The sequence below is a fragment of the Thermobia domestica genome, chromosome 12, assembly GCF_964235325.1.
Source record: "Thermobia domestica chromosome 12, izTheDome1.hap1.1, whole genome shotgun sequence".
Taxonomy (NCBI): domain Eukaryota; kingdom Metazoa; phylum Arthropoda; class Insecta; order Zygentoma; family Lepismatidae; genus Thermobia; species Thermobia domestica.
In genome coordinates this window covers 4,169,519-4,184,849 of record NC_137465.1, presented here as the reverse complement: position 1 = coordinate 4,184,849, position 15,331 = coordinate 4,169,519, and the positions used below count along the sequence as shown (strand labels likewise).

The 15,331-nt window shown below is 36.5% G+C and overlaps 1 protein-coding gene across 1 annotated transcript in view; it reads left to right on the top strand.

The window, feature by feature from the left end:
- The window catches only part of LOC145666310 (uncharacterized), a 741,735-nt gene that overhangs the window by 211,808 nt on the left and 514,596 nt on the right, over positions 1-15,331 (top strand). Inside the window, exon 3 of the mRNA XM_081733400.1 lies at positions 9,795-10,196. Within this exon, the coding sequence (XP_081589526.1) occupies positions 9,795-10,196 (402 nt within the window). The remainder of the gene's footprint in view (positions 1-9,794; positions 10,197-15,331) is intronic.

The following is a 15,331-nucleotide window of genomic DNA, read 5'->3' as shown; positions in this document are numbered from 1 at the left end:
ATGACAACGGATAAACAATCATTTCTACCTAACAACTGAAAAAGAAAGATTAAAAATTATATTTTTAGAACGTTACACATTACATTTTCTTCTATTTCTTCTACTATGTAGCTAGTGGAAGTTAATATAGTATTTTCTGCCCTAAGTGAAAAATAAAATAAACAACATAAACACACGTTATCGTTGTACGTTCGTCCGGGAGAAAGAAAACAACAAGAAATGTGTATTCGTTCCAGGGGCGTCATTTCAGACTTCGCTTGCGGGGGGCAACAACACTACCGACATAGGACTTTCACGTTTTTTCTAGTATATTAGTATACAATCGATTGAAGTATATGTATTCCTAAAACTCTTGGGGGGGCATTTGCCCCTTCCTGCCTCCCTAAATGACGTCCCTAATTCGTTCGTATATGATATACAATAATCAAAGATGAACTTTATTATGTTATTATGTATGACTTTATTGAATCGTGCCCCACAAGGATCTAACTTTGGACCTTCTTTTCTGTGTTATTTAGCAATGAAATAGTTGAAAAGTAGCTTGGGTAACATTCATAAGTCCTAAACGGCACAAGACCTAAACGGCATAAGTCCTTAAAAAAATATAAGCACTGGACCTAAATTTTAGGTCTAGTGCCGTTTAGGACTAGTGTCGTGAAATAAATTTTAGGTCCAGAAAAAAATCAACAAATAACGCTAAATTACTAATGTAATATGCAACACAATACGTTTGAAAAAAACAATACATAGTCATTTAGGGGTGTAGCCTGCAAACTTTTCTAGGGAAGTAGGCTTTTTAACATATTAAAAGCAAATCAAATGTATATTTCCAAATTACGAAAGCTTCAATAAGACAATAAATATATAGACCCTACATATTACACACATACATAAATACATATATTATTATTATTATTATTATTATTATTATTATTATTATTATTATTATTATTATTATTATTATTATTATTATTATTATTATTATTATTATTATTACATTTTCGGTTGTTACCTTTTTGAAACCAGGGTCTTGACAGTGCGTGAATTTAAAACTACAGCTTGTGGGAAATGTACGAATAAGTCAAAAGTCAAAAGAAATCGGAAATTGTTCATGAAATTCAATGCGTTTGACTGCGTTTATCTTCTGTACTCTTACGAGGGGGAGTCAAATGAAAACCATAATTATTTTTTTTAAATATTATTTATTGGTCACACAGGGTACAGAAGTAAATCACTTTTCAACATAGTCCCCTCCTCGTTCAATGCAAGTCCGCCAGCGCTTCGGAAGAGCCTGAATACCTGCAGAAAAAAAGTCTTTTGGGCGACGGCGCAACCACTCGTGCACCGCGTTGTGTACCTCTTCATCGGAGTGGAACTTCCTGCCGCCCATTGCTTCTTTGAGCGGACCAAACAGATGGAAATCGCTCGGTGCGAGGTCTGGCGAGTAAGGGGGATGTAGGAGGCATTCAAATTTCAGGTCTGTGATGGTCGCAACCGTTGCACGCGCCGTATGGGGCCGTGCATTGTCGTGTTGCAACAGCACACCGGCTGACAGCAATCCACGTCGTTTCGTTTTGATGGCAGGCCGGAGATGATTCGTTCCAAAAGAGAGTCAGCATAACCTTCCCTGCAGACGGCTGTGTCCGAAACTTTTTGGGTTTCGGTGATGAGGAGTGGCGCCACTCCTTGCTCGCTCGCTTTGTTTCAGGCTGATGGTAATGCACCCATGTTTCGTCACCAGTGACGATTCGTGACAGGAAGGCATTACCGTCACGTTCAGCACGCCACAAAAGGTCTTCGCACGCATCAACACGACGCTGTTTCAGTTCAGGCGTCAGTTGTCGGGGCACCCATCTTGCAGACACCTTATGAAACTGGAGAACATCATTCACAATATGATGTGCCGATCCATGACTCATGTGTACACATGCTGCAATTTCGTCTATTGTCACACGGCGGTTTTCCAAAACGATGGCTTCAACGGCTGCAATGGTCTCTGGAGTCACTACGCGCCGAGCCTGGCCGGGGCGTGGAGCATCGGCCACAGACGTAACACCATTTGCAAATTTCCGGCACCATTCATAGATTTGTGGCTGACAAACACGCATCTCCATACTGAACCTTCATTCGCCTAAAAATGTCAATCGGTTTCACACCTTCACTTCGCAAAAACCGAATCACAGTACGCTGCTCCTCGCTGGTGCATGTGGCTAGTGGGGCTGCCATTTTGGAACTGTTGTTGCGCCGGTGTTTGTGCATCTGCCGGCTGCTGCCATCTAGGAGACATCCGGCATACTATCGTAAACAGGCATGCCAACTTACAGCTCACTGGCGCCATATGCGGATTTTTATTTCTACTTTTATGGTTTTCAGTTGACTTACCCTCGTATATAAAAGAGTTAAGATAAGTGACTTTCTGGGCATATTACAACGAGTAGAGTCGTTAAATTTAAATTTTAAAAAATCATTTTCTTACGGAAGCAGGATATAAGAAAGAATTTTTGGAAATACTACGTATCGTAAAAAGGGTGGGGGTAAGATTTTTTATAAATAGTAGTATATCTCGTAAATTTCTGAAGCTAGTAAAATGAAACTTGGCACATAAACTTTCCACTGTAAAAAAAAAAAAAAAAAAAAAAAAAAAAAAAAAAAAAAAAAAAAAAACCTGAAAATTCAACACATAAAAGGGAAAGAGCAAAGGGTGCACTTTCTTTAATGTTCGAATTCCCCATTACTTATTCAGAAAATATTTATAAAGTAAAGGATTAGCTTAAGCTGGATGCGTGAAACTCGGTATTTCAGCTATTAACTAAAAGAAATAAAATATATTTCAGCGTCTTGAAAATTACATTTCTAAGAGGGAAGAAGGGTCAATTTCTATAGTATTAAAATTTCTATGCTCATGAAATTTGGGTAGAAAACTCTTTTTACTTTAGGTCTGAGTTCGTCCAGTTAAGCAAACGAGAGTACAAAGTGGATGATCAAAAGAAAAGAATGTATGCACGTGGTTAAGTGCTCGGAGAAGGCTGCAGAGCCTTAACTTCGCCACGTAAAAGAAGTCATAAATAAATAAATAAATAAATAAATTAGGTTCTTTTAATTATTTTAACATGATGACGTAGTTTAATTTTTTAAAAGTGTTTCTTTCACATTTTATTATAAACATTGTTAATTTGCTGTAATTATTAAACACAGATTAACCCCCACTTGGGGTGCCAAGAGTTTGTTTTGGGTTTTAAGCCATCATTTGCGTCTGTGACATAACCTTAGATTTTAACTTCACGTACAATAAAGGCTCAGGTCTGAAAAATGTAGCATGTCTGAAATAATAATAATAATAATAATAATAATAGTAATAATAATAATAATAATAATAATAGTTAATTACAACTGTAATAGCTATGTTAGTAATACTAGGGTATGACAACTATTTGCTACGAAAAGAGTTGAATATGATAAATATATATGTAAAAATAATTTACTTCAAATCAGCACAAAGAAAGCAAAATTTATGCTCTATAACCAAAACACAACATTATGTTACTAATACGAGGTCCACAGTGTGGGAATAGAAAAAAAATAGACATTACGAAAGATCTGGGAATCACATTTGATATTTTGTTAATATTTTGTCACCATACAAATGCTATCATGGAAACAACAAGAAAGAACAATAGATCTTATTTATTTATTATTTCAGAACAATAGAATATGTATTTATACAAATTACTTGTAAGAACTAAGCTAGAATCTGGTTCTGTAATTGGCACGGACGCGATGGTAGCGTCACAAGGGATTTTCAGGTCCAGTGCCGTTTAGGACGTGTGCCTCGAAATGATTTTTAGGTCTTGTACCGTTTAGGACTAGTGCGCCGTCCCTTTTACATATCTTCCTCTACTCATTACATTTCCTTTTAGTTCATAGATGAATTAGTTTTGAGTTTTCATTCCTTCTGTTCCAACTTTCTTTAGCATGTTAATCATAAAATTCTAGTCCATTTCATCAAAATGCTATTCTAAATATTCAATGCATACACAATCTTCCTGTTTTGCCCTCAATTTGATTTTTGTTAAAGTCAATATCACAACAATTCTATATATCGTTATCAATCAATCGATGAAAGTCATCAGATCTTGACCAAACTTGGCATACCAAAAACCTTGATGTACCTATTGCTGGTATGGAATATTATTATGTATATAACTTTAGTTCTCAAGCCATGAGCTATCAAGATTCCCACTGAGACTTGGTCAATTTTTTTTTTAATATTATTTATTATTTATTAAAGGGATTAGATATGAAAGTGTAATATAAATTGTAATCAGAAGTTTGTTTGCGTAACATGAGAGATGCAAAAGCTCTTAAAAATCGGGATTTTTGAGGGGAAAAAAGTCGAAGTTTTTGCCCTACTAAATTTTGGTCTTTTTAAAAATATTGTTATATCCCGAGTATGGATCTTTTTACAAATAATCAACACACGTTTTTATTTATAAACATCAACCATGTGCGTACAGTGGCAGACGCACTGAGAAAAAATGTATAGGTGGTGTACGTAAAATCGTATGTTACATTTATAAATCCTGTAGTTTTTTTTTTTTTTTTTTTTTTTTTTGTAGCTGATACTTTATTTTAGTTCAAGCACAACACAACAGGCTCTAGGCCCAATTATTGTGTTGCCTTTGACAACGAAATACATATTAATACAAAACAATGAGATATACAAACAATTAAAAGAAATACACATAACAAAATAGACAATTTAAAAAAAACACATTCATATTGTCTTTAGCATATGAGCTCCTTATATGCCGTTTTCAAAACATGCCTGTTTAATTGTTCTTTTGTACACACTTTCCAACATGCTAAATATATCAATATTGAAGTCTTTTTCGACTTCATTGTGGAGAGTGCTTATCCTCCATATAGGAGATTTCCGAAGGATATTTGTTCTTGCCTTTCTTTGATAAAACGTAGATGTGTTTCCTATCCTCGTTCTGGTTGATGGGACTTGAAACCAAAGTAACGAACGCAGCTCAATAGAGTCAATTTTATCATGTATTAATTTATATAAAAATATTAGATCATTATATCTTCTTCTTTCGTATAAAGTGGGTAGTTGATAATTTTCCAGTAACTCTCTGTAAGATTCATATTTCGGGTAAAGCCCAGTTTTCCTGTACGTTAGAAGTCTTAGGAATTTTTTCTGTATTCCCTCAATCATATCACAGTATTTTTGCATATTTGGTGTCCACACAACAGTCGCATATTCTAACTTTGACCGAACGTAAGTGAAGTACAATTTCATTAAAATTAAATCATTACGAAACTCTTTACCTAGCCTCATGATAAAACCAAGGTTTCTATAAGCTTCGCTCGTTACTGTTTCCATATGATGTTTAAAGGTTAAATTTTGATCAAAGAAAATTCCAAGATCTTTGATATACTTGGGAGAGCTTAATTTTGTCCCATCAATCGAATAAGTATAGTCTACATAACTATTCTTACGTGTAAAACGTAGGAAGTTACATTTATTTACATTCATTTTAAATTTATTTTTATTACACCATTCCATAATGTTAGTTAAGTCTTGTTGTACTTTCTCGCAATCATCAATTGAATCTACCTTAATATATATTTTGAGGTCGTCTGCAAATAGAAGACAGTTAGCATGTTTAATCCTAGTCGGCAAATCATTCACTGCTAAGAGAAACAAAAGCGGTCCGAGATTTGAGCCCTGGGGAACTCCTGACAAAGCATTGAACTTTTCAGAGATGCACCCTTTATAAACAACTGATTGCCTACGGTTACTTAAGTAGGAAGATATTAACTGTTTGTACTCTTGAGAAAAGTGGAAAGAGTTTAATTTGGCTAGTAAAATGTCATGATCCACTAGGTCGAAGGCTTTAGAAAAGTCAGTATAGATTACATCCACCTGATTACCTTTATCTATCTCCGTTGAGATGTAGTTAGTAATGATGGCCAGGTTCGTGGATGTTGATCTATCTCGTACAAATCCGTGTTGATAGGTCGATAGCACGGGTTTCACATGATTTAGAACACGTTGATAAATAATCTGTTCAAATACCTTTGAAACTGGTGACAATACTGATATGGGTCTAAATTTATCTATATCTCTAGTTCCGTTGGCCTTCGGTATCGGACAGATTATGGTTTCTTTCCACTTTTCTGGAAAAATTCTTGTCTTTACTGAGATATTCGCTATAATATGTATGGGATATTTAAGAATGTCCATACAACCTTTCAGTATATAAGGTGGTATGCCATCTGAACCACAAGACGTTTTTGGCTTCAATTTTCTTATCGCTTCTTCTACTTCTTCCATTTTTATTTCATTGAGTACTAACAGATCTAATGTATCATATACAGGTTTATCAGGAGTGTAATGTTGTATATTATATTTAGCACCGATATCTGAGTATACTGACCGAAAATAATTAGCAAACGCATTAGCAATATCGTTGTTGTTTTTTAATTCCTGACCATTAAAGGTAAGAAACCCAGTTGAAATATGTTTAGTTTTACTTTTAATGTAGTTCCAGAAATAACAAGGGTCCGTGCCTATTTTATTTTCCGTTTCTAATATGAACGTTCTAAGATCTTGTGATATTTCTAGTTTTATTTCCCAGCGCATTTTGCGAAACTCCTCCCTGTGAAATGAAATATTCCCCTTTCCACTTTTCCACTTTTCGTGATGGTATGATTTTGCTTTAAGTTTTTTAATGATACTAGCCGTAAACCAGCACGGATAATTATGGTTAGTGAGTTTCTTAGGAGGAACACTTGCACCTAAAACGTTATGAAGTATTTCGTAAAATTTATCTACTACAACATCAACATCATTTGAAAGCTTAAGACAGTCCCAATTCACATTTGATAAATCATTATACATTTTTAAGAAGTTAGCCCTTCTAAAGTTGTAACCCTGGAAGTTATTTTGGGATTTCATTTTTGGTGGTCGTTTATATGACCATAAGATTACCAGTGCTGGATGATGGCGATCTTCAGACACCAATGACATTTCCGCTCTTTCAACTTCCACTCCTTCTATGTTAGATATTACTAAATCTAATGTACGATTATTTTCGTTTCCAACATTGTTATATGTACTTAGACCAAACAAGCTCATGAAATTATACAAACTTTTACAACTGAAAGCACATATTTTATAATACTTTTGTGTATAAGTGTTCCATCAATATATACTTTCTGTATGAAACAATATAGGCGGTTAGGATCTAACATACAAATGAACGTATGTAACATATAGCTGACGAAGGTAACATAAGTATATGCATGTGATATACGGAAAACTGTTAGATGTCAGACATCCTGCAACGGCATCACGTAACATCTAAGGGCAGTGCGTATGTAGCATACGGATAACGTATGCTCCATACTGATTTCTGTTGTAAGCAAGAGGATTCCGTATATTTGTACAATATATCGCTGTCCCAAGAACGGATTTTTCTCAATGTGACAGGTACACCAGCGACACCACTGGTCATGTGACAAAGGACCATCAACGCCACCGCCAAACTAGAGCAGGTATAAAACCGGAAGTACTTCACATTTGATATCAATCTACGACTGGTCACCTCCGCTCCCTTAGCTTGCTTGGGGCTCTGAGAGCTACGTAACAAAAAACCCGTGGCTTGCTCGGAGCTCTAGGCCTCCTATCCTGCCCACTTAGTTTGCTCTGAACTCTGTGAGATATTTAATCTCAGCTGCTCACTTTGCGTGGAGCATTGTGGCTTTCTAACCCCCCCCCCTCTACTTGCGTGGAGCATTGGGGATCCTAAATTCACCAAAGTTGGCTTGCTTGGAGATCTGTGGAGATTCTTCCCTAGGTTTCTCGGGCCTTGGAATACCTTTCTTGGCCCCGTTATAAGATAATTATTGATATTAAAGTGATTTTGTATCATACTGTTTACAACGAGAAGATTTCTATTATATATATCATTATCTTTCTGTCTCTCTGTATATATATATATATATATATATATATATATATATATATATATATATATATATATATATATATATATATATACAGTTTAATGGAGATATAACAGTACGTTCCACCTTGATTTTACCATCATAACACTAGAAAACATTGAATTATTCCATTCTCAAGAGAAAATTCTAAAATCATTCAATAATCAAAGAAAATCGGTCCTGCGATAGGACAGAAAAAGTGCAAACCAGTGGACGCAGTGGGTTTTGAGAATCAATGAATTCTTTATAGAGCTCTTAGATTAAATTTTAATGAGAAACAAAGGTTTAATAAAATGTTTAGCAGTTAGCAGTAACAGTTCTGAAAGTGTAGCAGGTTTCCTGGAATAAAATTATCGTTTAAAATGTATGAATAAACTAACATTTTATTGTAACTAACATTGATTGAGGATCCTAAAATTCGAAGAGAGAACGGTGGCACGGTGGATCAATGGTAGAGCGCTTATCTCTGGTTGCGTAGGGTATCTGCTTCGATCCCCGATCAAGTGAGTTTGTCGTGGACAACATCGTGTCCGTGGATTTTCTCGGGTACTCCCGTTTCCTCCCGCATTCTCATTCTACCCATTCTTCCATCATCATTCAGTTGCCGTAATCATCGTCTTCCTTAGCCTAAATGACATAGCCGTGGGACGTTAAACTGAAAAGTATCATTGTATTTCGAAGGAAGAACGTTTAAAACACTGTACGCAAATTCGATTTCAAAAATCTTGACACGATATAGCAGTAAAGAAAGAAGGAATTCTGTAAATAATTGTGTTAAAATAACATTATACGCAAAATAACCGTTCAAAACTTTTATTTTGTAAACTGATTTCTCTGAAGGTTAAGATAAAATGTTTCCCGAACAAAGAACAAGATGTAAACAAGATTTTGTATCAAAATATAAATGGATTATTATCTCTTTCTTGATTAATAGTACTTTTTTCTTGCCTACCAGATTGAATTTAGGCAAGCAGTAAAACACATTTTACTACTTGTTAAAATGTTTAGGCAACCTAAGTGTCACTTCGGATATAAGGGTTGCATAACTTACACCTTACTGATAAAAACTGCGAGTTTGAAAACCAATCAAGACAGCCAGCTATGGAGTGAACGTAGGACTCACAAGCACTGATTGTTGTCAGGAAAACTAAAGTTAAACTTGAACAAGAAAGTAATATTACAGTCGAAAAATAGTAATATTCCCGTTTTTACACGAAATTCCCCTTTTTGCGGGAGAATTACTTCCATCCCCGACCCCAAAAAAGCCGGCCTTTTTGTATCTCTAGTGTGTAATATACACACTTCATTGTTTCCAAATCTCTTTATCCAGATGAGGAATAAGTTTAGTGAAGTGTTATGTTATAAGAATAACACATAATAAGTTCATCCACTGTCAAAACTGATTGTTTCAAAAAATGTGGCGTGACACCTTCATACTGTAACCCCTTCAAGATAGAAAAAGCAAACATTATAACAATCTCTTATTAAAAGTTAATTACTGGCATAAGGTAGGAAATAATAAGATGGTGGATTAGCTATTTTGTAAATGACGCGTACTTATAAAATGCATTTCCTCAAATAAATGAGGAGGATTTTTTTTTTTTTTTTACGCAAACAAAAAACAAGTTCGCTGCTATAATTTTTCGATTATCGCAAGTAGCCGTATGTGTACCTTAAGATCATTTATCACTAAGGTAACAAACAACATTTTTTATTAGATTCTTTTTTAAAAACATGTTTTATATTTACTTATTTGTTCAATTTCTTTGTGCCAACAGGGAGATGCACCAGGCAGAGATCCAGGCAAAGAAAGTACTGAAACTTCTGAAGGAGAGAGATAAGCAGATAAAAGAATTGAAAAACCGCGTCAAACAACTGGAACTTGGAGATTGTTATGTTCCACCTTTAGAGTTATCAGCGTCCTCATCATCGGCCCCTTCTAGCTATGATCTAGCGTGTAGTTGTAGATCTATCTTGCCAAGTGAAATGCGAAAGCGATCTGTGGCCATCGTGAACAGAGAAGAGACCAATGTTAAGACTGTAGCATCCAACACTCTCACAGCATTCAATACAGCATCGTCTCCTAGCGAAGAAGGCATCCCCTGCCACCTATCGGATGTTTCCAACATCAACAGCTCGTCTGGAAGGCAGTTTCGCGCTGAAGAACGCAGTGACATAAGGTAGGGCCTTTTTTTTTTAAAGTTTATTTTGAGTAGATTTTTTAAGACTTCAAAACAATGCTATGTGTAAATTATGAAAAGTATGTGTATTCACCCTCTGTCAACAGATATGAGAGGAAAAACAGCAAAACATAACTAGACACTGTTTTCTAAGATGGATTCTGCCTTCCAAGATTAGATTAATTTCTATTCTCATTCATACGAGGTGTAATCAAAAAGTAAGGTGAATAATTTTATTAGAAACAAAGTAATAAGCTTACATGGAATTTGATTTAATCTCCTTCAAAGTACTGTCCTTGGCTAGCAATGCACTTGTCCCAACGTTGAATTCATGACTGGAAGAATTTCTGGAAGGTTTCTTTTGGAAGGGCGTTTAGCTGTTCTGTCGCGGCCCTCTTAATGTCCAAAATGGTATCAAAACGTTTTCCTTTAAGCATGGTTTTAATTTTTGGGAAAAGCCAGAAGTCGCATGGTGCTATATCTGGAGAGTACAACGAATGTGTACAGATACGAATATTTTTCGGCCAAAAACTCGCGGATCGAAAGCAAGGAGTGGCACGGCGCGTTTTCGTCGTGAAGAAGGAAGCCATTTGCCCATTTAACCAGTGGTTAAAATGCTTTTTGCAGGCGTATACGAGATGTTTAGTTCTTTGGAAAGCTGTTGAATAGCCATTCGCCTGTTTGAGCAAATTATTTGTACCACTTTTTGGACATTTTCATCTATTTCTGACGTCAAAGGACGTCTCGATCGTTGCTCAATTTCAACCACTCCTTGCCGCTTTTGAATCGTTCATACTACTTGTAAACAGTCTTTAACGTCACCGCTTCATTGCTATACACTGATTTTGACATTTCGTGAGCTTCTTTGTCACTTGTTTTTGCAGCTTAGAACAAAATGTTGGCGCGCGATACTCTTAATACGCCCTCACTCTTTTGCCTCTAAAAGCCACCGGCCTCTAGAATTCCGGCTTCCTCATAATTCGTTTAAACACGGCACTGACTGTACCAGAGGTTTAGACTACCGGGCTTACTAGTTGAAATGGATGCAACGTCGATAAATGGCAGTGTGTAAGTATATTCAGCATACTTCACCAACCTTAATTTTCATAGAATATGGATTTAGCATCACAAGACATCATTTTCCTACCCTTATCCCTCAACTGAAACCAGAAGTGGGTGAATTCCACTTAGGGATGCGCACGAGACAAGATTTGAGGTTGTCTCGTCTCGAAAATGTGCTGTAAAAGTGTTGTGTCGACTCGAAAAATATATATTTTTCTATTGGAAGAGCCGTGTCTCGGCTCGAATTTTGTCAGGAAAATTCTGTCTCGACTCGTCTCGTGCGCATCCCTAATTCCATTGTAGCTTCCGATTTCAATATTGATCCTCAATGAGTAATAACGGTAATAGATAGCAAGAAATATTTAGTAGTATTAATTTAATTCTCAAAGAATAGGTTGAGTCTAGAATTTATTTTTTCTATTGAAAGCTGAAGTTGCAGGGATATGTCGCTTCTGGTTCCAATATTTGATTCTGTTTATCCGTTTGTGTATCCATGCGTCCGTCCATAGGCGCCGACTTGAAGAAAATATTGGGGGAGCCAAACAATGAACATCATCATATTCAGCCATTTTCTATCAACTGTTTGATGAAGCCCCTCTTCTTCTCTCCCCCCAGTTCTCGGTCCACTACTCCACTCCACTGCGAAATTCACGACCTAAGTCAAATTTACCTAAAGCCAATAAAACAAATTCAAGTTCAAAATTTGGAAACTTCACTGCAACTTTACACACCATATTGATCTTCACTTGTCATATCAGTGATGCCATATTGTTGGTTGAAACTTCAGTGTTCTATTAAACACAGTTTTGAAAACGGCTTTTTCTATTCAATAAGAAGGCTGTTCCTAATATTTAATTAAAGGCATGATGATGCTTATGACAGAAATTCTTGCTCCTCTTTGTTAATTCTTCCTCGACTGGATTATATTGGAGGGACTTAAATATTGGGGGGGGGGGCAAAATTGTCCTGACCTCACAAAGTCAGCGTCTATGCGTCCGTCTCTTCAGGAGACACAATATCTCAAGCACCAATCGATGGATTACCATAAAGTTAGGAACAGAGTTGATTATTGAAGGTGATCTATCAAGCGGAAGTGGTAGAAATCAACCATTTCCGGTTTTAACGTTGATCAAAAACAGTCGTATGTAGCAAGATGTGGTTTCCTACAATCGATTAAGCGTCCCAAGAATATATTTTATCTCAATTCTTATCCCTCTACTGAAACCGGAAGTGATGGAAATCTATTACAACATCCGGTTTCAATATTGATCTACAGAGAACAAAAGCCTTAAGAGATAACGAGAAGCAATTTCTGAATCTATTTCTTGTTCTGAGGATAGATACCATATTCCGTTTTAACCCGTATTAAACCCGGGTGTGAAGAAATTAATCATCGGTTTAAATGTTCATCGCTACAGAGTAAAAACGAGTTTTCTGCATTGAACTAAGTGTCCCAAAAATATATTTATTTTCCACTGTAATCTCTGTACTAGATGTAATAGAATTCTACCACCTCTTTCAATTTGAATATTAATTGAGGAAATATCACGCCAGATAAACCAATCTCCTTTACGTGGTGTACACGTGATGCTGCTACTGCCATACATTAAAAATGATAACATATTGTAGTGTACCATGTGCTCCTACTTACAAACATCTGACACGTTTACGAACAACAACCATGTGTACTTTAGGATGGTGTACTAGATCTTACGTTAGAGTACTTACTACAAGTTGTAAATGACGGAGACATCGGCAACACTTACAGTCACATGACGACGAGCGAACAGCAACGCCACCGTCTATATAACGCCTATATAACGGAGAGGATTTCATGGACAATCACCAGTCACTCCTCATTTGTCACCCCTCCTTTAGCTTGCACGGAGCTCCAGGAGACACCCAAGCCAAAGCCTAAAGTTTGATTTGGAACTCGGCTTTTCCTTTCCTCTCGCTTAGCTTGCTTCGGAGCTCTGCCCAAATTCCTAACCTCAGTCACTTTACCCTGCTTCGGAGTTCTGTGGCTTTTCAAACTCCCTCTCTGCTTGCTTGGAAGCATTACTTATTCCTAATTCATTCCACTTAGCCTGCTTCTGAGCTCTGTGACTTTAAACCTCCTTTCTGCTTGATTCGCAGTTTAGGTATCTAAATGACTTCAAGAACGCACTAAAAAGCAGAAAATAATAAAAGCGCTAAAAGCAGAAAATAATTGCTATTATATATATATAAAGATTCCCCATGTCTGTTGCAAGCCAAACAAATTAACGCTCCATAAAATTATCATTGAAATCAATTTTATATTAGGAATTAATTTGTTTGACTTCGGACAGACCTCGGATTTTTTTTATAGATAACACTAATGTATTATTATTATTATTCTTTTTACTTTTAAAAGAGCTATGTTATTATTATTTTCTACTTTTGAGCTGTTTTAAAATCCTTTTTAGTGATTTTGTTTAAGTCGATTAATACCATATTTAAAAAAAAATATCATTTATGACTACAGCATGATTTCTTCTAGTTTCGAAATCTATCGTAGGTTCACTGTCTGAAATAGAACTCATTTGTTTCTTGGTGAAAATAGGAAACCAGAATTCTGCTTGGGAAGTTACAGAAGTAGACCGTTATTATCCTTATAAGAATTTTGCAAATGCTGGTGGGATCGCTCCTCCCCATTCTAAATCTTCCGTATATTATGTCGTTATTGATCCTGAAATGAATTTTAGTACAATGAACTACTTAATTATGGCAGCAAATAAGACACGTAATTTTTACGTATAGTTGTAGTCGAGGGCTCTAGATAATTATCGAGCGTGAAATTTACGCGCAATAACACGTAAAATGTAAACGAAATAATAAAGAAAATAAAACGCTGCAAACAAGAAGGAAACCCAGTAAAAGCGCACGAAACGCGCTAGCATACCCAACTATCCATTAAGCCCTTATAGGAATAACTAATCAGTGAAAGCACTGTTGACGGCGGAAGCATGTGTAGTTGTGAGGAGAGACGATTGTGCGAAGTGACAGCATAGCAGCTGTACATACATTTTACGCACAGTAGTAATATAGAGTTAATATAATTAACCAAGTAGACTCTTCTTCACATTGTAATTCAACCTGCAAGAACATCTCTAAGAAAAGTTTCTAATCAAATACAATACACTAACCGATTTCTTTCTTTTGTTTTTACGTAATTATCTGTGCCTTACCATTGCTATACCCTGGCCGGCGAACGATGATTTCTGACAGCTCAGCTCGCGAGGACGACTGAGGAGTGCGGTGTTGCCAAGTGCTTCTCGCGCAAGGAAAGAATCGTCTGCTTCCTCGTTGAGGGTGAGAGAGGGGGTGAGTGAAAGTTTGGCAATGTGCCGTGGTTACCATGGAGACGCGACAGGTTTTGAGCCTAAGGTTGGTTGACCTGCTGTCTTCTGCTCGCTCGCCGTAGCCTTGTGCAAATCTGTCAGAAATCATCGTTCACCATCCAGGGTATAACACTGCTGATTTTCTTCATTCTTCTCTACATAAAACGGGAATAACAAATTGTTATTACGCCTAACTAGCTTGAAAATGTAATGCCGCGTCTTACTCGGGGGTGGTAGTTTGTAAATCACTGCCATGAGACGGTCCTGACAGAAATAACACTTCCTTCTTTTATTCTCTCTAAATTAATTTATACATAAGTTTGTTATGAGTCTTCGACCCTTCTATTAGGATTAGGATTAGGAATTACATTTCTGGGCTTTCGACATCTATGGCCATATTAGCCCGTCACTAAGATTAGGATTAGGAATTAGATTTCTGGGCTTTCGGCATCTATGGCCATGTTAGCCCTTCACTAGGATTAGGATTAGGAATTAGATTTCTGGGCTTTCGGCATCTATGACCATATTATCCCGTCACTAAGATTAGGATTAGGAATTAGATTTCTGGGCTTTCGGCATCTATGCCCATGTTAGCCCGTCACTAGGATTAGGATTAGGAATTAAGATTTCTGGGCTTTCGGCATCCATGGCCATGTTAGCCCGTCACTAGGATTAGGATTAGGAATTAGATTTCTGGGCTTTCGGCATCTA